This window comes from Pleurodeles waltl, chromosome 1_2 (genome assembly GCF_031143425.1).
Source record: "Pleurodeles waltl isolate 20211129_DDA chromosome 1_2, aPleWal1.hap1.20221129, whole genome shotgun sequence".
NCBI classification, from domain to species: domain Eukaryota; kingdom Metazoa; phylum Chordata; class Amphibia; order Caudata; family Salamandridae; genus Pleurodeles; species Pleurodeles waltl.
The window spans coordinates 26,652,374-26,678,158 of NC_090437.1; the positions used below are offsets into that span (position 1 = coordinate 26,652,374).

Genomic DNA, 25,785 nt, shown 5'->3' on the forward strand with positions numbered 1-25,785 from the left:
TTGAATTGTTTTAATTATATTAACATCTACATTTCCATCAAACATCATAATTACATAAACGTGCTTCATTTGTGCTTTCCCAACTGCAGACATATTTTTTATAATTTGTACAGTTCATTTACAAGTATTTAAATTGTGTTGTGTGTTAGAATTTACATCTTAGAGCCTTTTCTTTCACATTCCAGCTGCAGCACCCCAACTCCTCCACCCCCCCGCTTTCCAAGACCCATACTTCCAGTGCCCATGGTCTTCAGTGTGCATGTGAAAGCATTTCATACATATGTACTGACTCTCAGGTATTTTCCCTCTCCATATTTGCCAAAAGTACAAACAGGGCTTTAGTGGGGTTGGTCCCTCTAGGTCACAGACCTGCTGGTAATTCATTACAGGGCGTTATTAGGCTCTGTATTCGTATAATTAACTTTACAGATAAGTACACTGATTGATTTCTAAACAATGACTGTAAAAACCATTAAGGTAACTATACATCAGGGATGTAGTTTCTTTTTCATGTTTTACTTCATCTTATATTCTTTATAAGTGTTTTTTTCTATAGGTTTTTTTCAGGCAGAATATTATTCTTGTATCGTGGGTACGGTGAACTTAGCCATTTTTACACATCTTTGTGTGTTCTGGTTGTGGTGTGTGTGTGTGTATAAAAGCCATGATTAGGAGCTCCAGAAATGAGGTTGTACCAGCTTATCAAAGTGCCCGCCAGCAAGACACAAAGGTGTTCAGAATACATAGTCATCTAATCTTTGGCCTTTCTGCAGATCTCAGAGAGAAATATCCACATGTGCTAGTTGTGATTCTTGTGAAAGTGTTAGAAGGAGGTACACAACTGTCAACATATTAACAGGAAAATAGTGTGAGAAAATGCAATGCTTAAAGGTGAATGGATGTGCAGTGTGTGTGGGAGGAGGTGTTGAAGGGAAGGAGTTGCCAGGAAGAACATGCAGGATAGTGAATAGAGGGCGATGAAGAGGAAAGAGATAAAGAAAGAGATAGGTAGATTAAGGATTTCAGGAAGATGCGTGAAAAAAGGGTGTACGTGTCTAACAGAGAGGCAATAGAGCAAAGTGGTGTGAAGGGAAGAACAGAAGTGGTTAAGACATCTGAAGAATACTACCCCTTCTACTGATCTTAGTAATGTTTCATTCATAGACTCATGTTTTCTGAATGAAAACACTTTCAATTCTAATTATACACAACAAAATCATTGGTATTCTCATGTATCTGATACTGCTAACAAGACCTGGCAAAAGGTTTTAGGTGCATGTCCAGTATTGTGGATATACCTGAATGCATTAGCAGAAACATCACAGCAAGTCATCAAAATACTGTTGGCACACTTTGGGAAGCACAGGATTTTAGTTTACATATGTTAAGGAACACTCTAAATTGCATATGTCATGTGTCTTGAAAAGGGATAGTAGTTATGCTTCTTAGGCCACGTCCCTTTCAGAGATCCTTGTGTTAAAATCCCACTTAAAGACCTGGGTAGGGCACTGCTCACAAACACTTTGCCTAAATATTTGAGGACTGGAATTAGAGTAGTACTTCATTATCTCCTAGTCCATTTAGCAAAATCCCCTATAACTTGTCACTGAAGCATAGAAATATAGACACTCCACAGGCTCTCCATTTATCATCATAGATCCATGTATATTTTTTAACGAATCTTTAACTCTCACCTTCAACTGCACTTTAAACCCTCACTCATTCTCTGCAGTATCATTGATTGCTAAAGATTGCAATTGCTGTCTTTACATTGCTGATTTTAACCTATCCCATTATTGATCTCTCACAAGGATGACTATAGATTTAGCTAGTTTTAATTGTTGATTATCTGTTGTGCGTCACTATTTACGAACAGAGGTAAAACCGGTTGTTAGCACAGGTGAACTGGGCCCAGGCCTAGAGTTCAGTCCTTCAAAGGACCTGATGGCGCTGCCCGCATGCAGATCAAGACAGCATCCACCCAGGCAGGGAAGGCTTCAGTAGGAAGCGGAAGACCCACTATAATTCCAAATGCTAATTGCTTTCTAAAAATGAAAAACTTTCATTTTTGGTGACATGTTAGCAAATGTGAAATTACTGCATTACTGTTCAAGTACAATATAAAGTTCTATGGTTTCTCTTTGCATTCTAATAATTGCAGTTTTGTTTCTCTTCACCCTAAATGCAGGACTACAAGTACCAGGGTGCAAAGGAAATAGATAAGTGTCAAGGTATTGAAGTTAATGGCTTGCCCTTTTTAGGTCGAGCATGCAATCTCTCTGATCTGTTGTGATATATCTGTGGGCTTTTAATCCCACCCACCGCACGCCCATCACTATGACTCGGTCACAGGCTTGCCTTTCAAAAATCCTTTGTTATCACTGGTAAATCCTTTATGTTTGTCCCTCCTTGGGGCAGTTTTGTTACTGCCTTGACCATCGAACTTGTTACATGGATAATTGCATGTTTGCCAAAACTTCAAGCAAACATTTTTTTTTCTGTTGTGCCTCTCCTTCGCTCTCATGCTCATGGGGGCCTTGGTGCTTTGAATCGGCTTGCTTATGTCAACTGTTTTACTTTTCATTTTCATTTTATGTGGCAAGAATTCTAGTTAGGAATTTACAATGCTAATAACTCCAACTCAAGCAAACGCAAGTCCCATTGCATTGCAAATGCTTGTTATAAGTTATAGGAGAAAGATAGGACAAAATGTGAGTGAGAAGGGGCACCAAATTGGGTACAGCCGAGGGTATGGTCTGTGCGAAGGCCGGCCCTGAAAAGAGATGTGCAAATTTGCATAATTTTTTCATGCAATTCCACAAAATTAGGTGTTAAGTTTGAAATATGTTTTGCCGGTGTCTTGTGTGATATATTTTAAGAGCGTTTGCACCATGTGTTGAAAGAAAGTCTCGTGAGATACTGGCAGGTGATTGGTTTGAGCAGAAAATATCCGTTGGCAAGATATTTTTTGTGTGAATGAGTCTGTTGCTGGTATGCGGCTATAATTCTTTTGTGAGCATGCTTGTTTAAAAAGTGTTATGCAGAGTCGCTTAATTTGACATCTAAAGCAATTTTGTAAACTTCGGCAACACCTATTTCAGGAATTTAGAGAATGTTGCTGGAAAAATTAAAATTTCAACCGGTCTAACTTATGAACATGCTGCAGCCTTCGGCTTTAATTATTTTAAATTTATTTTAAAAAAAAAAAAGTACCATGAACACCTCATCAGGCGCAAACATTGACTCATATCCGTTCCTGAGACATCATCAGTTTAGATGGCTCAAAAGGTGTATTTTGTGACTTCTGCTACCCCTACAATTTTGGTGAATTTATACCACAACTGATTTCAAGAATATATGAAATTCTCTCTAAAAAGCATTCTATTCCCTTTGCTTACCTGTCTTTATTCTGAGCGCGTTTTATTGAGTATGTCAGACTGTTATAATATCACAAGCTATAATGTGCAGAGACAAGCCACAAGTTAGATCTGTACTCCTCCATGCTGGTTTACTACAGTTTATGATACTATATATCAAATCATATAAACTCATTTGAACAGAAGCACTTTGAAACTGCGAGTACATTTGTTCACACTATGATAACACAGAAAGGAGCCGCGCCGCCCTGCGCCTCAAATAATCAAAAGCAGCAGCACGTGGCAAGTGCTAAATGGAAATGAAACAAGCGGGCAAGACATCCTAATACTTTCTAACAGAGAACATGCAGATCATGACATGGCGCTGATTTAATTGTCCCGCAGCATGACTGCAACACCGCGATTAATCCTGAAATCCCAACCAGGAGGACGCAGCATGATCCAAGCCTTTCTGTGCCTGACTTTTCAATCCTCTACGCAACACCGTGTCTTTGTTGTTTTATTCAAGCCTTGGCTGGATCTAAATCGAGTTGGCCCCCAGAAGAATGTGTCTGCCTGGGAAATTAGACTTCTGTTATTACCCGGCGCTGGGCCTACCACTTATGTCCTCCAGTGTTGAAGCAAGGGTGCTAATGCCGGGGCAGCTCCTCTGTTAGGGCAGAGGAGCGTCCCCCCCATCCCTCCTGCCAGCAGCAGAAGCTGCAAAACCTTTGAAGGTTATCCCTTCATTGTGAAAAGGGCGGGGCCATGGGGGTGATGAGCAGTGAGGGTAGAGCATTGTGCATTCCCCTCAGTGTGCATGTATGTTTGGACAGCTGTCTCGGGCCGGCCAAACACACTTGCGCAGTAGGCTCTCTCAGGCTGGAGAGAGCCTGCACAGGCTCCTAGGATGCCTGGGAGCGCCCTGGCTGAGTGCTTCCAGTCAATCCTGACGCTGCTCTGAGCAGTGTCACGATTGGCCGCAAGGCAGGCTAGAAGCCTGTGCCTGCAGCGAGACAGAGGAGTGGCGCGGCGAGGAGTGAGGTAAGTTTTTATTCATTTTTAGACCTGCTCCCACCCTCATATCCCCCTCAACCTGGGGCTGCCCCTACTCTGCTCCTTATGAGCGAAGTAAGCTGCGACTGGTTAATGCCCTAATGAAACCAGAAAATGCCCCTTCTGCCTCCTGGCTGGAAGCACTGCACTGGCTCCACGTGTCAGCTGTGGCAACTCCGTGAGCCATTGCTTCCACTGCAGGAAGCAGTTGGCACTCACGTCCACAGATTCAAATTTTGGTGTCCCCACTCAAACGTTCATCCTTCCAAGGTCGATAAAATGAGTGATGTTGAGTAGGAAGATACGTCTATCATCCAGCACCAAGATGCCCTTTAGAGTGACCCAGTGCTTTACAAATCGTCATGATAATGACAGCTAAACCTGGTGTCTCTGATCCCTGCAAGTTGTAAAGTCGAAATAAAGTTGGGAGCAACAAGGGCGACTCCTGCAACACAAAGTCCATTTCACACTGAAGATCTAGTAACAGATTTCTATGTTCCTAACTGCCCTTGTGACTAAAGCTTCTGCACGTGTAGTAGTTTACTGATCACAGAGATACAAAGTAGCATTATTTTTCACTTGTGAAGTAAGAAAGATCTACTGAAAACAAACAGCCTTGTTCGATTCAGTGACTTGTGCCACATCAAACTTCAGATTACTTGGTTAAACTATCCTCATTACCTCAACCTCTCAATAGATAAATAAATAAATCAATTAATAATGAATCCCCCTCTTGTAGGTTCTTTTTCATCCTGCTGTCTCCGTTGTCACTATTTTCCTATCTTTCTTTTTCTATTGTTTCCCTTTGTGCTGTTCTCCTCCTTGCCCTGGGGCAAACTCTGATGAGGAAAAATAGGCTGCTGTCTCCAAAAATGATTGCCGGTGCCGCAAGACCTGAAAACATGGATACAAATTAAGCACTGTTGTGACTGTCAAAACAAAGGTCTCTAAAACCATGTGGTCCATTTTCTCACTCCGAAAGCAAAAAGAGGCAGCAAATCAGCACAATTTTCAAAAGGTAGCTCAGGTGGCCTTTCCTCTACAGCACCTGTACACAGTGGGGCCCCCATCTGGCGCTGTACAATAATGCTCACTCACCATCAGTGCTATAGGCAACAAAACTCCAGAGTGCAAAATATGTAACAATCACACCTGACTATGAATATACCAAAGGCCGCTGAAATTATGCGATTTTTCAGGTTTTGAATTTTTCTGTAAAATTATGGATTTGTGTCATTTGCCACATAATTGATCATCTGCTTCATAATCGGCAGACTGCATGAACAGGACAATCACTTCTTACCTGATCTGATCTCCCCTTATACTTCTCCCAGGTCTCTTGAATCCGTCTCTTTATCATGGCCTTGTAGCCCACTGATGAGGGCTATACAAGTTGTTAAAGGCCCTGAACCCGAGTTATCGGCCCAGGCCTCAGGAGAGGCCCTATAACGAGGGAGAGGGCCTTTTGAACTGGTATAGCTTAGGGCAGAAAGGCTATGGGACTATTAGAGCATTCCACCTACTATGGGTAGAATGTTCTACATATAAAAAATGGAGAAAGAGAAAGACGAGCATTGGAATGTTGGAACTCCGGGCTTATACCAGTCATTATAAGCGCAGAGATACTCCATTGTCTTCACTGGAGCTCTGAACTTTCAAATGTTCTAATCAGGATTAAAAGTGCCATGTGCTGAAAGATGCCACACTAGGGCTCAAAAATCCCAGCAAACATCATGAACAAACAAGCCCTCCAGAATGCATATTGTTGAGAATTGTTATTATTGGATTACTGAGGAAAGAGAACTGTTCTCCATCTCTACACTTGATCTCCTTTTAATTATCTAATTTAATAAAGCCCGCTATGGAGGGAAAGCCTTAAGGGTTCACAGCCCCAAACCAAGGAATGCTCTCTCTCTCTCATCAGTTGCATCATAATTCTGATTAATGCTGTTTCAGGGACACCTATAAAAGATACTTTTGCTGTTGCTCTCCAGGGTCAGATGGCCTGGAGGAAATCAGGCAGGGCCGATGGGCTGGTCTCACAGATCAATGCGCAGGCCTGGTATTTGGTTGTTTGTGGGCCCGTTTTATAGTCTGCTGTGCCGGTTTCACTGTTAATTTCACTGATATTACCACAAACAATGCCTTGCAGCAAACTGAAACCAAGCAGTCTTCCAGACTTTGCAAAATACTTACACAGTGTGCCTTTACAAATTCAAAACTGCCCCAATTTGCAAACATGGGCCACTTTTTTAGTTATCTAATTCACTAATACTGGGCACTTTTATTTTGGTGTCTTGGCCGATTTTCTGTCTCAGTCCACAATTTTGCTCTCCATCCGTGTGGGCCTATTTTAAGTGTTGCCTGTGAGCGTGTGGTTGTCCTAGTGCAAAGAGGCTTTTGGATGGTAACACTGGCTATACAAATATGGAAATATTTTTTTTTAAATGATATGATTGTAATGGTATATATATTCAAGTGCCTAATGATGAGCTCTCTCCCAGCTCTTTCTAGCCAGCAGAAAATTGTAAAAGTGTTGCTTTAGATTCTGTAAGTTGACTTCATATATAATAAATAAGGTTATGTCTCGGCATGCAGTCTGCCTCCATGTTTATCTCTAACTTTTTGTATGTGAGGTGGTGATTCGAGTTTTCTAAAATTGAAAACATATTTTGAAGCTCTGGTTGCAAATAAGATTGGTCTGTGAACCAAAATTGCTAAGGAGCATTTTGATTTGACACACAGTGTATGCAAATGCATGGGAAAATGTTCAGTGTGTATTTATTTCTTGTGGTCGCGTTGCTTGGTTTTTAATTTAGGTTGACAATCTCAGTTTTTGAAGTGTCAGGGTGGTTTTGTGTGATACGTATTTTCTTCTAATGCATACTCTAAATTACAAGATCATGGAATTGGGTTTGTTGCTGTGTTCTGGAAACCATTAAACACAGGGAAAGTGCTCAACTTGAGATTGATCTCTTCTTAACAACGCAGAACACACTATACCCTTGTAGCCTCTGCCGAGTGCTTTAGCGGTTCTTAAAGTCCCTGTGGCTCGGGCCTCAGGTTCAGGGCCTTTAACAACTGGCATAGCCCGGCAATTACAACATTCCACTGACTAAGGGTAGAATGTTCTGAATTAAAACTGGAGAAACCCAAATACAAATATTGGAATGTTGGCACTCCGAGCTTATTCCATCCATTTTGCATCCAGAGCTACCTCATTGCCTTCAATGGAGCTCTCAACATTCCATTTTTCTAATAAGGGGTACATTGTTGTTGCAGAAACTTGACTGAATTTTTTTTTGTTTTCTTATGTATGTCAGGTCATACTTTAAAAACAGAAATCACACTTTTGATTGTATACGTATTTGGTACATTGCTGTCATTAGCTGACTCCATGGCTTGCAAGCAATTCGACTTGTCAGAGAAAACTTGCAAAGACACGTTTTATGTCTGCGTATTCTCATTATTATAACGTCAGCTAGTTTTTACAAAATGTCTGCTGCCTTAGATTCTGCTGGTTTGAAGTATTTTAGCGACCTCAGAAGAATTAAAAACGGAGATGTCCCAAAAGCAATTCAAACCTCTGATCTGGCTTCATAAGTACATGTAAGTGGCCCCTTCAGAGGGTGTATCCTACTTTTTAACTGTTAAGGTTGTTAAAGTCAGGAATTATTATCCTCTCAAGGTGCTTGCTAACCTCACATTCAGGAAGCACCAACCCTTTAGACATTCTATAATAGGTGAATATCAATGACATGTTCATTGGAGGCCTAGACATGCATGGAAGTACAATGCTGATCTGTCACCTTACCTTCCGCTGAGCAGAAAACCCACGACAACAGCTAGCAGGATAACTCCCACGGTGACGGACACGGCAATTATCGGGATCTGGCTCTGATCACGTGATGCAGCGACTGCTGAGAAGAAATACAGAGTTGACTTGCACATTCCCTCTCTCTATAAATAGCTCAAACTTTGCCAAAGTATCTGTAAGAGTTAGAAACAGTGGGTCAGATTAACCCATTTGATAACCAAAAGGAAATCTGGATTACTCCTGAAAATTCAGAAGTAAGCCACAACTAAATTGGAAGTCAATTACACTTACTTATAGAAACACATTTGTGCATCGACCCAGATTGAATGGTATTTTGAGTTCTACTTTTCAAAACGCTTCTAAGTTCATAACAAAACAGCAGTTAGTGCGCCATTAAAGCAGAAAGCAGAAGTGTCCAATTTAGGACCGCATTTAGGCCAGAATTTCAAGATAAGGATTGAGTATAGAAATTAGTCCAGTTTATATTTTTTGTGTGTAAATATATCTTACCGGAGCATATTCAAAATCTTGCATGGGTCTGGCCAGTGTGGACTTTTGTTGGGCATTCACCAAATGTGCCTTTGCATTCAGGGTTTCAATTTTATATTTAAAATCTGTCAGAACTGTGATGCTGGGTGCAATGCAAACGTTACCCCTCCCAATTCTTCACAGATTGCTTCATGCAAAGTTTCACATTTGATATCACAAGTGACAATATGGAAGACTGCTTAGACTTGTCCTCAAGATCATGACACCATAATATAGTTGATCAAATAGGAATAATTTAGTACATGTGCAAATGTGTGTGCTGTTTGGTGTCAACGATATTAGTTACAGTGTTTTTTAATCTTCATATAGTGTGTCATTTGTGTCACTTATCAGTGTTAGCACATTAATAGCATTCTCTCAATATCCTTGTTTAAAAAATCGGAATTTCATTATTTTCTGTATATGTGCCTATCAATCAGTCTTTCGTCTTGAATAAAGGAGAGTTCGGAAACTCAAACCTCACAGGAATTATTATCCCTCCACTTTCAACGGCTGCATTCCATGTTTTAACTAGCATTATCTCTGGGGGTCAACATTTTGATCATATCACCCCTGTTCTTATCACACTCCAGTGGCTACAGACAAAGTTAAGTGCATCTGAAACAAGCTTTGGCAAAGCCAGTAGGTCTTGCCTATGCAAAAGCTATTGGCATTGCCAATTTGTTGTAGCTATGTTGTACACCAGTGTGGCTGCTGTTTACATATGAGCATCTAATGATGCAAGAGCATCACCACCTCTAACCCTTCAATGCACAATGCTTTTATTGTAGCAGTCAGTATTCTGCTGAGATCTCAAATTGCTTCTTTGTTTTTAAAGAGGTGAAAAGTAGGGCTGGAAGAAACACCGATTTCGCCTTTTTTACAATGTACCCTGTATCCATACACATAAGGCAGTACATGAAATGCTTTTGTGTGGCAGGTAGCATGCTACAGCATACATTTTGAATCATAAGTGAAATCTCGTTGTCATGTTGCTATAAGATCGTTTCTGAGTGAACTCATGGGAACATGCACCCTTTTGAGCACAACATTTACTAAGACACATTTCTTCCCTTTATTGTGTTCTGCGTGATCGAGGCTTATGCCAGCACTAAACATATCAGCCAATTTGTTAAAAGGATATAATATTTCATCAAAAGAAACATGGTGTGGAGCAAAAGTTGCGAACCAATCAGAGGGAGTTTTGTTGAGAGACTAGTTTGTAATGTTCCACTCAGATGTGGAAATGCTGCCAGAATCCAGTACTCTCCTTTTCAAAATGGAGCGGCTCAGAGTCATTCAATAACTAATAGCCATACAATGACTGATATAAAGAAACTACTACATGGCACATTGCTGAAGTAAAAATGTAATTCACAAAGTTTTTTTTTTCCGTGACTCACTTTTGTAGTCCTGGATTACACCTGATTTCCAGAAGTAAATATGAAGTAAACCATGAGCACACCTGGCTTGATTTTGTAATTAATGACAAATTAGGAGTATTACAAGAGTAAGTCAAACATATTCATAGCAAAACCTTACTGAATTGGGCCCTTTTGATTTATGCTTACTGAAGCATGTTCACCTTTAGTTATCAATCAATATCTGCAGTGATTTTCGGTTGTGTGATCTTCAGCAACATCATGGATGCTTTCCATCGGTGAGAGGTTGTGATGGATGGATGAACATGCATTTTGACAGGCAGGCAGATGGATGGTCCGAAAGGATGGATGGAGGAACAGAAATGATTTTGGTTGATAGAAATGTTCACTTTAGCTACTGATTTGGCATTATGTAATCAGTATTGTGAAACTGGTGAAATTAATTCCCGGGTAGTACTTTGTGCACATCTCTTAGCAATGCAGGCTTATTGTGGAATTTAGGTGTTTAGATAGATTCTCCCCACTGCTGGCCCATAAGATTAAGACCTTGTTGGCTGGAACAACTTCTGGCTCCCCAGATTACCCCTGTCCTCCTAGGGTCATGCAGCTGGCCCTGGACCTTATGACCAAGGCTTTAGAGAAGATCTTTGCAGAGACCCTAGAGACTGAGGTGTACCCACAGGGCTGGAAGAAGGCAGTGGTCATCCAAGTGAAGGAGTAGCCAGATGGGGATCCCAACAATTTGAAAAATCTTCACCCCATTTCTTTGCTGCTGAACCATGCTAAGATTCTAGAGAAGCACATCAATAAGGAACTGTCTGAATATCTTTATGATTTTGATCTCCTGGACACACCACAGAATAGGTTCCGGAAGTGCATAGTACTGAATCAGCACTCATTTCTACCACAGATTTTATTCGAAAGCAGGTTGATCAGGGTGAGGTGGGCATATTGGTCCTGTTAGACTTGTCATCAGTATTCAACACCAATTCTCCATCCATGCTGGTGCGGAGACTGTGGTAGGCTAGACTGAAAGACGTGGCCCTTAAACTGCTGGAGACATTTTTAGTTGACAGTCCTTTACAGTTAGCTGAGAGATTTCAAAGCAGCACACTTTCAGGTTCCGTGTGTGGTCCCACAATGGCCATCTCTAAGACCCACCCTATTCAATTTGTATGTTGCCCCTGGGGCGAAATTGGTGCCGTCCTTTGGTTTCCAGGTTTCATCCTATGCGGATAATACCCAAATTATGATGTCCTTCCCGTATGACTGGAAAGGGGTAGCAGACAGGTTTAGGATGTGTATTGGAGAGGTTAGCAGATGGATGAGGGAGAGCTCATTGAAAATGAATGGGGAGAAAACGGTGACTATGCAGCTCAGTGTGGACAGCTCTATTTGGAACAAACGCTGGTGGCCAGACTACTGTGGTATGCTTCCTGTCCCTGTTAGGATGGCAAAAAACCTGGGTATGATGTTTGAGAACACCTTCTCTTTTGACTCCCAGATAAGCAGAACAGTGAGTTTGTGTTTCTGGATGATTGGAATTTTGAAGAAAATATTGTTTTTCTTCCCAAAGAGCTCAGGGTGGCAGTGGTCATTGCTCTTATCACCTCATGTTTAGATTACTGCAACACCATGCATCCTAATTTGAATCAACTTTCATTAAATAAGCTTTAAATCATCCAGAATATGGTGGCCAACCTGGGACTTACCAGACATTTCCTGGCTAGGGATGTCTTGAGATCCCTGCATTGGCTGTCTGTAAAGAAGCAGGTTCTCTTTAAAACACTTTGAGGCTGATTTAAGAGCCCCTAGCGCCTCCTTGCGCCACATTAGTGTCCGTTTTTTTTATGATAATGTGGCCCAAAGAGGCCAAAAGCACTGTGTCAAATTTACAAAGTGGCCCAATGCGCCCATTGGCCCACTTTGTAACCCTTTGTGCTACATTATGCCTGTGCCAGGCACACTGTATGTAAAGGGGGGCGTTCCTCCGTTAGGTGGGCCAATGAAATGGTGCAAAAAAATCTTAGAGATTTCGGGCCAGATGTAGGAAAGGGTTTTTCCCATTCTGTGTCAATGGGAAAATGTGTTCGTACATATGGCCCTTCTTTGCTTAATTTTTTTTAGGGCAGTTTTAATGCGTGCTTGGAACAGGCGTTAAAAGGAGGCACATCATTGTTTACACTGGGGTTTGCAGGATTAACGTCAACATTTTTATGCTAATCCTGCAAAGCTCCGAACTAGCGTCGGAAATTCTGAAGCTGTTTCCCTAACTACCGCCATGGTGCGCCGTATCTTAGATACGGTGCACACATAGTGGCGTTAGGGGGGATGCAAAATGGCACAAGAAAAGTGGCGCTGCCCTGGGTGCAGCGACACTTTCCTTAAATCAGGCCCTTTGTTTGAAGCATAAAGCTCCATATGCGCCCGGGTCACAATATCTTAAGATGGCCCTGAACTGGTACTCACCCACGAGGACTTTGAGATCAGCTGGACAATTTAAGGTGATGGTGCCATGATGTAGGAAAGCAAGATGGGGTGAACGTGCCTTCACGGTAGCGGCAGCAAGGTTATGGAACTCCCTTCCTGTTTATATTAGGTGTCTGAGTATGCACCTGCCTTTTCGCAAACAAGTTAAAACGTGGCTCTTTATGAAATAGTCTCTGCCAGGGGCTTATCTTTTTTTTGTTGACTGATTTTGGTACAGACGGTGAGTTTGCTTATTTGCAGTGCTTTGATGCCTTTCAGGTCTAATACGCTCTATAACTACCAAATACAAATGCATAATAATACAAATTTAAGTTCCACAGGTTTCTGTGTTGGTGCAGGTGCGCCTGCAAAAGCCAGTGCAAGTATAGCTAGGGCCCAGCGTACTGGTTTCCGGAACATGGTGGATGCGTAGGGCCAGAATAGAAAAATACTGTTAGGTGATGCCTTTGGCACGTGTACCATGCATCACACTGCTGCAACAATCTTGAGAGGACAATGATAGCAAAGACAGTCGCTAAATGTTTACAGGCCTCTAAAATGAGATTTTTATATTAGGGCCAAAACTGCTTTGATTACAAAATGGTAGGGGTATGACAGGCTTTCATAAATTCACCAAACGGCAAATTAGACTGCCATTAAAAAGATCAATAATGTTAGCAACATTTTTTTGGTCACAAAAGGCATGGCAATGTGATTGAATAGGCTGATTGTACAACATTTGGCCAAAGTCCTGTAGCCAAGTGTTTTTATTTATTCCACTAAAGCAGATTAAGTTCAGAAACCATAAAAACTGAGCCATTGACAAAGCCAATTGGTCTGGGTTGGCTGCCAGCCCTTTGACTTTGCCAATGTTAGTTTTGTTTTGCCAAGGTTTTTATAAAGCATTTTATGTGGGAGCTGCCAAGTCCTCCTCAATATATAAACAGACTTGAAAATAGCAAAAATGGCTTTCTGTTCCAAAAAGCACACATTGCCATAGTCGTCCCTGGCAATGAAGAGGACTACTTTGTGTGGATGTGCTCCTTGTGGATAGCATTATTGCCGCCACACACTAACATTAGCCAATAGCTGAAGTGGCCTAATACAAATGCAGATTGTAAAACAAAAAACTCCAAAAGAGACCTCGAGTTCATGTGAAATACTTCAATGTTTTTCTCAGCCTCTAAATTCGAATTGAAATCTCTGAATGGCCACTTTATTTTGATGATGATTTTTAAAACGGTGAGTGTAAAAATCTGGATACTGATGCTTTGTTGTCTGCATGTATGAGGACTGGGCAGAAAATTCTCCCTACCTGAGAGCCTCAATTTCTGAACATATTTCAATAAATGGATCATGCTGGACCTGAGCTCTCTTGCAGTCGGCTGACTGCTCCGTTGTTGGATATTCCCTTTGTTCCTGAAGAACACTGTGTTCAATTTCGTATCATCCTCGCAGAGAATCGCAGTAATGATAGCCTTAAATTGGCCCACATCAACATGGCGCTGGAGTGGATTGTGCGGTGGCTTTGAATGCTTTCTTGTCGTGGAAACCAATGCAAATGTCCTGGAGAGGCTTCATTTGGTCACCCCTTGGCCAGTCGGCTCGGGATGAAATCAAAGGTGGCAATTGCGATAATGACGGGGAATCATTTGGAGACCTTTGAAGGTAATTGGAGGACAGCAAGAGCGTGAATTCCATACTGAGCTCATCCACTCGAAAATTAACGAAGAGTGCATTACTGAGAACGATACCTCTGTGGGACATCAGACATGCTTGGAAACAAATGCACTGTAAATAGCACAACAATAATGCATCCCTCTCAGTTTAGAAATAAATTAGCTTATTAGCTGCCTGGTGATAAAGAGGGTGGGTTGTAGCAAAACTGAGCAGATAACACCAGAAAATAAACAATATCAGAAGGAGGAGGGGTGTGGGCACAGGTTGCCATAGACCATGTCAGCAGCTCTACAGCTCCTGATGAACTCACATTGCTCGAATAGTTTGGGAAGGTCATTCACTCTAACTGAAAAGGAAAGAATCTGTGCTCCCCAGTCAAACGGAATCCGTGGGGCACACTTATTACAAAAGTTGGAAACTCCGCTTCAACATAGGTGAAAATCTGTGACTTGCCACCTTAAAAACTGTGGATATTGGACTTCATACATGCAGACAACAAAGCATCTGCATCCAGATTTTTATACCCACCGTTTGAAATATCATCATCAAAATAAAGTGGCCATTCAGAGATTTCGATTCGAATTTAGTGGCTGAGAAAAAAAAATTAAGTATTTCACCTGAACTCGAGATTTCTTTTGGAGTTTTTTCTTATAAAATATGTATTGTTTTACAATCTGTATTCGTATGTGCTCTGTTTCAGTATCCAAACCCCAAGTTCTGAAAATGCGTAGCTATGGATAAGGCATAGGTGGCATGTATGCTTAACTGTGAAATATTGTATATTAATTTCCATATTCTTGTCTTTGTATCCTGCTGGCAACTCCCCCTGATTTCAAAGTAACAGGAGGTGATTGTGCAGAAATGGTGACAATAGTCTCAGTAAATTGTGCATTTACTTTTTAACTTGTATTTACGCAGTAGTGTAAACAAGAGGCAAGTGAAGTTGGCCATGTGGCCGTTCTGCAGCTCTCGCAACTAGAAAAGACATGTTTTTGGAAAGCCATAGAAAGTGCACGTGGTCTAATATAATTTGAGTTGTCCCCTCAGGAAGAGAATTTACACTCACCGCAGGTGCTGCAGGGGCCTGTGTTACGCCGCTGGTTACATGCATATTTCATAAACCTTCAAGGGAGATACAATATAGTTGGAAAAGCAGACCTTAGTCCTTGCATGGACCAAGTTCTTAATCTGTACAATGATAACTGCTGGACTCCATTTTTTTCCGGAGGAGGTGGTGCAAGCCATTCAGGCAGGCTTTCCTACACCTACAGTGGCACTGCTGCCTGGAAACGCCTAAAACCTCTGTCAGCTGCCCACCTGTCAGATACACAGTCACCCCGCCTGGCTGGCAAGCCGCACGCACACCATCTCGAAGGTATGCAAGACTCCTTGTTTTATTTCCATTGTTTATAGAAATAGAAGGACTACCAATACACTAAAAAAATGAAGACTCAATATATTGGCTGTGCTATTTCCAATGGCTCAAGGTGGAAACAGAACGAGGGATCTTCTGCCTCCGAGCGCTCTGTGTCTTACAGCAGTTCAAATCAGAATCAGGACTGTGCATGAAGTGGCAAAGAGGCCTGGTCTTGATAAATAAGTGATGGTGGTGCCTACAGGGGGCACCACTGCTACAAATAAAGCCCTGCCTGTATCATATGATTTATGAAGTTGATGCTTGATCACCTGTGTCTCTCCCAGATCCTTATGAATACCCTCTGGTAAAAAGTACTACGAGGCACTGATCTTGTAAAATGTGATGGTGCCTTGGGGGAGTGTACATTGGCATTATGTGCTGGGCCAAGGTGACCAGAGGTAGAAAACATTCACGATTCAAGAAAAAACATTTGAAGCTGCATATGCTTGCAATATTACCTTACATTGAATGTTTTATTCATAATTTCTAGATGTAATCAACACCATGGATTTGCAAAGCAGATTCCAACTGCCCGATGAGTAGAAGGATAGGGAAAACATGGTGGATATCAACCGCAAGAAGACTAATATCACATTTGGGGAGGCAATGCTGAATGTGCCTCTTGCAGGTGAAGAATATGAGAATGGAATTACCATAAACTTGCAATAAATGTCACAACAGCATTAAGTCATTCATAAGAGAAGCAGATAAATAACTAAACATGGATCAAGATGCCATTGCCTGAGGAGGGGCCTAGTTTGATTCTAGACCCTCCCTCACTCAACCAAGCAAATGACTTACTCAAGTGCGGGTTTCACGTGGGTCATCTATAACAAACAATTCTTTAAAAACAACAGCATGACTACCAAAACATCACTAATATTCTTTTGTTATCTTTTAAATGTACTAGAACTGATCACAGTCCTACATTAAAAAACAGCACACAATAGTATTTTGCTAATAGTATGAGCTGGTTAAGGAGGAGATGACATTCATTTTTAGGCCTGGTCAAATTTTAATTACGCTGGAGTAATTGGAGTAATTTTGGTAATTTCAAGTAACAGAACTTATGTGAAATTGCAGAGACCATTGTACATTGCATAATTTTGGGGGGAAATTTTAACACAACATGTACCGTTTGGCTACTTTTTGAATGCAAGTTGTGTTTTTCAGGTAGTTTTTTTTCACTTGAGGGAAAGGTTCGGTATTTTCTCAGCATGGAACTGCAAATTTGAGCATAAAAAGAAGTGTTTTGAATATGAGCAGCAGTTCCTTTATCGTGGGTGGTCAACAAACATTTCAGATAGATTTTTTACCCAGGTAGACTATTCGGATAATTGTTTAGCTCCGGACTAAAAATCCAAATGTGAGCAGTAGTGTTCTGAATGTGGAGCAACCAGAAATCAACTCAAGATTACATTTTTTAGTTCAATTGTTCCCTGAACAAACCGTTCAGATAACGTTTTCACTGCAAGATGCATTCCACATAACTATGTGTAATTTCGCAGAATTTTGCAGACATTTTGCATGATCACTATACAAGGAATTATGTGAGTCACGCCCACCGTATAAACATTTTTTTGGCACAACACTCAGGTCCAGGCTTCCATTTCCATTCTACCCATAAACAAACATTAAAAAAAAAACAGCACAGGTCCCACAACCACTGGAGGGACGTATTGTTCTTTATGTAATACCTGGAAATGATTTACACAGGATTCCAAGTGAAAGACTCCGCCTACCACCACCGGGCAGGATCTGTTAGTAAATCAGAGTGCCCTCCCATGACTCAGATACAAATGTGCCACTAGCAACTGCTGATGTTCAAGTGGCCTTAAATAGTTGGTTGTGATGGGACAGGCACAGCTCCTGAATAGACCAGCTGTTTGCTTGGTATTTAAGCGCGTGGTGTACAGTAGGCATGGAGCATCTCGCTGAGACTTGCTGGCTGTGAGAAGGAAGAGGTGCAGTCCTACTATCCATGGAAGGCCACAGAGATGTCCTCAGCATTGAGGCCACAACATGCCTACCCTTCGTCTAGGACACATTCTTGCATTTGCGTCCAATGCCTGCAGATTGAAAATTAAGGCATGTGGGGAAGTTAAACTCGTTGTTTAACACCTCTTCCTAAAAATGGGTAGAAAGTGAAATTTTGCGTAATCTGTTCAGTCTTCTTTAGGAGCTATTTACCACATATTAAGGCAGATTTAATTCGTTCTAGTACAGGCTACATCACAGGAGCATCATATGGTGCTCGGATATTGTACTTGCCAGTGCTTGAAGTCGAAAATTAAAAGTGCGGGTACCTTATATCTGAATTCCTACTTGCTTCTCAGAAGAGTCGGAACTCTCCAATTAAAAGCAGTGCACCTCTTCTGAGAAAGGCAGGTACCCTCCCTTTCAAAATAAAGAAGTGCAGGTACTCACTAACTGACTGTGCTGGAATTTGCATTTTACAAGCATCACAGTCTTATAATGAAACACGTGCTTCTTGGTTTTAGAAATGTGAAGCATCATACACGCATTTCATGTTTTTCAGACTGTTACAATGCAATAGAGAAAGAGTTTTCTTTTATCTATGTTATACATATTTTCCATACCATGTTTAAGTGAGCACGCTAACCCACTTCGACTAGAACAAAGGGGCTCACGACTCGGGAAAGAGGGACATAAACTATCCCGTTTAAACTCTGTGTCCGTACCCCTGCATGTGTGTACCGGAGCTCCGAGAGTGCATATTGCTCAGACGCACATATGCACTTGTTCGTAAACTGAAGACTGAGTCGGCACGCACACGGGCCTTTCAACTGAGCCAGACAGAAACATGCGCGGCTCAAGCCAACATGGCTACCCCTCCCTCCATCGGATATTAATAGTGTGTTCTTTTTGAATTGGCCGTCCTCTCGAAAATGATTTCTGAACTGTCGATGCGGTAATGGTAATAACATGCGAAAGACCCCCTTGAGGTAACCAGGTGATCTGCTGGGCTTTTCCGAGACAGTGAGCTACGAGCTTTTCCTTCAGCATATGTCTTCGTTCCTCGTGATTTATCTCTCCGGCGTTCTGCAGGAAATCCCAGGACTGGAGGCAGCTCTGCGTGGAGGGCAACATCAAACAACGTGCTTCTCCCAGTGAACAGGCTCTAATTCTTACTCTAAACTTGAAGAAACACGTCTTCTGGCCAAAGTACAACTGTGAAACGGTTGAACATTCGCACTTTACACCCCACTACTTGCTGAATGAGGCAGTTTATAAAGGAATGGAAAGTGTGCCTCCTGCGTGAATACAGGTGGTCGAGCCATCAATTTCACAGGGAGAGCAGAACACGGACCAGTTAAGGGTCGACTCTGGCGCTAAGAACCCGTGCACGAGCGGAGTCCTGAAAACAGTTGGCAGAGAATCATGTTAGGGTGACTTCAGAATTCAAGGGAGTGTATTTCTATAGCACACTGAAGCGTTTCACCCCAGTACATAGATTATTTGAAAAGTATTTATTAAAATTGGGAGGTTTTTTAACATGACCTGAGAAACATTCCTGGTCCTACCCCATGACAATGTTACTGATTTATGAGGCACCGCAGATGTATACAGTATATGAGGGATACATATTTTTTTTTTATAGCTGGAGAAGCTTTTAAATCAGACACGAGGCAGAGTTTCTGTACAGCACACAACATGATCTCAAGTATATGAAGGTGCTCTTGTATGTGACCGTGACAAAAAAAGATGCTTGGGGAACTAAAGTACTTATCTAGTATCACACAATTTGGTCAAGCGGGGGACGCTGGGATTAATCCCAAAATGTCCAGTTTTAAACTGTGCATTCCAGACACTAGGCTGGTATCTTTTTCTGCCATCAAAAGTTAATACTTCCTGGTACCTCTTTCTGCCATCAAAAGTTTAGTCTTGGATGAAGAGATTAGAGTTTGGGTGACAGGCAGAATCCACATTTTATTTTGGCCAGTTATATATAGTGCGAACCTTGTCGAAGGGCATGCAAGTGCTTCACAATAGACACAGATGACTTTCATGTTTTATTTTTCAGCACAGGGCGATTTATCAGGATTCATAAGAAGCAGGACCAGGACCAGGACCAGATTCAAACTCTGGTCTCGATGATACATGGTTCACAACTGTAATCACCAGGCCACAACCCCAGCTGTGAAAGACTGCCTTGTTTTGGGCTCGAATTTTACAGAGAAACTCGAGCTAAGCCAGCGCCAGGCAATTGGCTCATGCATGGCTTGGGCTTTCAGTGGCGCGCCCACCTCTATGCATGGCAAGTTAAGGAATGTCTTAGTCGTATCTTCACTGCTGCAAGAACACAGCACAAATATTTCCGCCTTTTATGTTAGATGGAAATCAAAAGAGGCTTTTCTCAAAATGAATTTGGTCACGTAAAGTTCATTTTGAGGGCACCGAATGAAAGCTGCTGATTGAGTGTGAGGGGATGCAGTCAGCAGTAATTAGAAGTTTTAGACTTTTCTGTCACTTGGAGGATATTGCACACATCAATATACTTTGCTCCAGGCCAAATTTGCTCTGTCATCAGTGAAAACACTGGGCATAGATAGCAATTCATTGATATGTCAATGGAAGCGGAAGTGACATAACGCACCTTTAACCTCCAGTGGCGTCACAAGATTGGTCTTGTCCCAGACAGCCCTTCAATAGTCTGCTATTTACAGTGTAGTAGTTCAAAATAGCTCATATTACTCTGCTTGCTTTCTGCTCCTGGCGCTGTCTTTATGACCCATTCACAAAGCATTTTTGAGATTATTAGGCACATATTTATACTTTTTGGCGCATAACTGCACTAACACAGATTTGCACCAAACTGTTTTGCACCGCCTTGCACCATTCTTGAGCGCCAGCTGGGCACCATATTCATTGAATGGTGCAAGCCGGAGCAAAGGGTAGGTTAACGTAAAAAAAAAATGATGTTAGCCGGGTGGGGGTGGAGGTATGGGAGAAGAGGGGTTTGCACCAAAAAATGACGTTAAGCAGGTTAGAGTAAAACAAAATGACTCTAACTAGCCTAGCATCATTTTCTGACGCAAAACCATACATACCACATTACTCCTGTCTTAAAAAAGGAGTCATGCCCACCACCCCAATGGCCTGCACAGGGGACCAGGGTCCCCGGTGCATGGCCACTGCACCCAGTGCCATGTCAGGGGGCCCATTTCCGGGCCCCCAATGGCACTTGAAAAAAAAAAGAAAAAACGTATCTGTACTTACCTATACTTGCTTGGGATGGGGTCCTCCATCCTCGGCTGTCCCTCTGGTGTGGTTGGGGGTGTCCCTGGGGCCTGGAGAGGGCACCTGTGGGCTTATTCCATGGTGTTCCACCATGGAAATAGGCCCACAGGTCCCCTAAAGCCTGCCCTGACCCAGGCATTAAATAATGGTGCAAAGCAAGCTTTGCACCATTATTTGACCCCTCCTCCCCCGTGCATGATTTTAGCACAGAGGGATAACTATGGCGCTAAGGCCATAGAGTCATTTTTTGTATGGGAACACCTACCTTGCATCTCATTGACACAAGGTAGGTTTCCACGCCCCAAAAATGACTTTAACTCCATAGCTTTAGTGCTAGACGGGACTAGAGCCAAAGTATAAATATGGAGTTCGTTTTGCAACAAATTTGCATCAAAAAGTGATGCAAATTTGGCACAAAACAAGTATAAATATGCCCCTTAGTGCTTTATACCATACTTGGGTGTGACTTACTCACACCCCCTAAGTAAGCAGCACGTTGTTAATATGAAGTGCCTTACAAGAGGCATCTTGTATTGTTTTTCTAAACTGCTCCAGTGTGATCATAATGACTATTCACTTTCCCAATGCTTATTATAATTAAGGAGCCCATACATATTTTCATTGGTAGGTTGGATCAAGTAACATTGTGGCTCATTGGTATTTTATTGTCTGAGCAAGACAGCAAACACCCTTATACTAGTGGTTACATAATTACTTTGACTCACAGTTCGTACCTGTTTGATTCATTACAACTTAATGATTCAATCGCAAAACTTGAGTAAAAAACAAGCATTGTCAAAACTAAACAGTATGGTATGTATTACTCAGATGCAGAGTTATTAGCTTTGCTAATGGTTCTTTGCCTTAGCATCACTTATAGTTTATTATTAATTTAACATTTAAAAATGACCAATGGCCATCGTAGAATGGCAAATTGATAAAAACGTGTATTAAGAAAATTAAAAAGGTCCTCCAGTGCATCTGAATGTATTCGTATGAATGCAAACAGATGTCCAGAAATATTGGATTGCTTGCAGTTTTACTTTATGACAAGACCATACCAAGTGGCCTGCCCATCCATCTTGGAATAAGAACAATAAAAAAAAACATTCCATGATGGCGACTTGTGTATGCATGCGTACTGGTGCTGATGCACCAGAAGCTATATTTATTTTTTTGTACTTAATTATTAATTTACCTTTTAAGATGGCAGGCACCATTTTGAAATAGTATATTAAGTAATAAAGTATATTTGAGATGCAGCATAAATATATAGAAGAGAGTGGCCCGGTGATGGCAGTGAGGGATTCCTGGCCTTCTCAAAAATAATTGAAAAAAAAGAGCAGGGACAGGGGGCGGGGAAAAGAAGGTGGGAAAGCATTGGACAAGTGGGGATAGAATGGAGGAAGAGAAAGATAGCTGGGGTGAGGAGGGGGAAAGACAAAAAGAGCTAGAAAATTGATGTGCTGCCATGCAGTGCTAAAAGTGAAATGTAATGGGAACTTGAGAAATAAAGCAATCATTTCTTCACATCAGCAATGGAATGATACTACTCACCCACTCAGAAATAATGGTAAACCAGAAGAACTACAATTTGAAGGAGACAAATGGATTGAGAAGACCTTATCATCATCTGGAAGGTAATCCATGTAATATACCAGACAAGACACTGATTTATTTGTCAGTGTGTTAAAAAATCTATATGGTTATGATTGCTGGAACATCTGAACGGGCTCAACCTTCCTTTACAGTGCTATCAGGAAAATAGAACCCGTCCATCTGTACCATAATTCTGAATTTGGTACTAAATGATGAAACATGCCATGAACAATTTGTGGGTGGGAGATCACAAAAAAACCCTAGAGGGGTGTTTTTGCAGGGCAACCACAGCCATGTAGGTTTTTTTTATCATACTGCCCCAAAATCAGTGGGTCTTATCCAACATGATACCTCTATAAAAGAAAAGCTATTGAATAAGGAACAAAGAACTGAGATAGACAAGAACGCCGTCCAATAATGTGTAAGGGGATAACAAAAGCCTAACTTTAAGTATGGAATACAATGCTCCCTGTGGCAAGCAGCTGGTGCCACCTATAGCGAGACTACAAAGACTACGTGCACCTGTATGCATATATTTACACTTGGAAGATGTAAAGAAATGGCTCCCTGTTGCAGTTACCCCCCACTTTTTGCCTGATACTGATGCTGACTTGACTGAGAAGTGTGCTGGGACCCTGCTAACCAGGCCCCAGCACCAGTGTTCCTTCACCTAAAATGTACCATTGTATCCACAATTGGCACACCCTGGCATTCAGATAAGTCCCTTGTAACTGGTACTTCTAGTACCAAGGGCCCTGATGCCAAGAAAGGTCTCTAAGGGCTGCAGCATGTCTTATGCCACCCTAGAGACCCCTCACTCAGCACAGACACACTGCTTACAAGCCTGTGTGTGCTAGTGAGAACAAAATGAGTAAGTCGACATGGCACTCCCCTCAGGGTGCCATGCCAGCCTCTCACTGCCTATGCAGTATAGGTAAGACACCCCTCTAGCAGGCCTTACAGCCCTAAGGCAGGGTGCACTATACCATAGGTGAGGGTACCAGTGCATGAGCACTGTGCCCCTACAGTGTCTACACAAAACCTTAGACATTGTAAGTGCAGGGTAGCCATAAGAGTATATGGTCTGGGAGTCTGTTTTACACGAACTCCACAGCACCATAATGGCTACACTGAAAACTGGGAAGTTTGGTATCAAACTTCTCAGCACAATAAATGCACACTGATGCCAGTGTACATTTTATTGTAAAATACACCACAGAGGGCACCTTAGAGGTGCCCCCTGAAACTTAACCAACTATCTGTGTAGGCTGACTGGTTCCAGCAGCCTGCCACACTAGAGACATGTTGCTGGCCCCATGGGGAGAGTGCCTTTGTCACTCTGAGGCCAGTAACAAAGCCTGCACTGGGTGGAGATGCTAACACCTCCCCCAGGCAGGAGCTGTGACACCTGGCGGTGAGCCTCAAAGGCTCACCCCTTTGTCACAGCCCAGCAGGGCACTCCAGCTTAGTGGAGTTGCCCGCCCCCTCCGGCCACGGCCCCCACTTTTGGCGGCAAGGCTGGAGGGAACAAAGAAAGCAACAAGGAGGAGTCACTGGCCAGTCAGGACAGCCCCTAGGGTGTCCTGAGCTGAAGTGACTCCAACTTTTAGAAATCCTCCATCTTGCAGATGGAGGATTCCCCCAATAGGGTTAGGATTGTGATCCCCTCCCCTTGGGAGGAGGCACAAAGAGGGTGTACCCACCCTCAGGGCTAGTAGCCATTGGCTACTAACCCCCCAGACCTAAACACACCCTTAAATTTAGTATTTAAGGGCTACCCTGAACCCTAGAAAATTAGATTCCTGCAACTACAAGAAGAAGGACTGCCTAGCTGAAAACCCCTGCAGCGGAAGACCAGAAGACGACAACTGCCTTGGCTCCAGAAACTCACCGGCCTGTCTCCTGCCTTCCAAAGATCCTGCTCCAGCGACGCCTTCCAAAGGGACCAGCGACCTCGACATCCTCTGAGGACTGCCCCTGCTTCGAAAAGACAAGAAACTCCCGAGGACAGCGGACCTGCTCCAAGAAAAGCTGCAACTTTGTTTCCAGCAGCTTTAAAGAACCCTGCAAGCTCCCCGCAAGAAGCGTGAGACTTGCAACACTGCACCCGGCGACCCCGACTCGGCTGGTGGCGATCCAACACCTCAGGAGGGACCCCAGGACTACTCTGATACTGTGAGTACCAAAACCTGTCCCCCCTGAGCCCCCACAGCGCCGCCTGCAGAGGGAATCCCGAGGCTTCCCCTGACCGCGACTCTTTGAACCTAAAGTCCCGACGCCTGGGAGAGACCCTGCACCCGCAGCCCCCAGGACCTGAAGGACCGGACTTTCACTGGAGAAGTGACCCCCAGGAGTCCCTCTCCCTTGCCCAAGTGGAGGTTTCCCCGAGGAATCCCCCCCTTGCCTGCCTGCAGCGCTGAAGAGATCCCGAGATCTCTCATAGACTAACATTGAAAACCCGACGCTTGTTTCTACACTGCACCCGGCCGCCCCCGCGCCGCTGAGGGTGAAATTTCTGCGTGGACTTGTGTCCCCCCCGGTGCCCTACAAAACCCCCCTGGTCTGCCCTCCGAAGACGCGGGTACTTACCTGCAAGCAGACCGGAACCGGGGCACCCCCTTCTCTCCATTCTAGCCTATGTGTTTTGGGCGCCACTTTGAACTCTGCACCTGACCGGCCCTGAGCTGCTGGGGTGGTGACTTTGGGGTTGCTCTGAACCCCCAACGGTGGGCTACCTTGGACCAAGAACTGAACCCTGTAAGTGTCTTACTTACCTGGTAAAACTAACAAAAAACTTACCTCCCCAGGAACTGTGAAAATTGCACTGTGTCCACTTTTAAAACAGCTATTTGTCAATAACTTGTAAAGTATACATGCAATTTTTATGATTTGAAGTTCCTAAAGTACTTACCTGCAATACCTTTCGAATGAGATATTACATGTAGAATTTGAACCTGTGGTTCTTAAAATAAACTAAGAAAAGATATTTTTCTATAACAAAACCTATTGGCTGGATTTGTCTCTGAGTGTGTGTACCTCATTTATTGTCTATGTGTATGTACAACAAATGCTTAACACTACTCCTTGGATAAGCCTACTGCTCGACCACACTACCACAAAATAGAGCATTAGTATTATCTATTTTTACCACTATTTTACCTCTAAGGGGAACCCTTGGACTCTGTGCATACTATTCCTTACTTTGAAATAGCACATACA

The 25,785-nt window shown here is 42.6% G+C and overlaps 1 protein-coding gene across 5 annotated transcripts in view; it reads right to left on the minus strand.

The window, feature by feature from the left end:
- EPHA5 (EPH receptor A5) overlaps positions 1-25,785 on the minus strand; it is a 647,731-nt gene that overhangs the window by 117,370 nt on the left and 504,576 nt on the right. For 3 of the 5 annotated variants that reach the window (XM_069235711.1, XM_069235739.1, XM_069235728.1), the window contains one exon: positions 8,227-8,332. In XM_069235711.1, the coding sequence (XP_069091812.1) occupies positions 8,227-8,332 (106 nt within the window). The remainder of the gene's footprint in view (positions 1-8,226; positions 8,333-25,785) is intronic. The other 2 variants (XM_069235720.1, XM_069235747.1) reach the window with 1 other exon arrangement.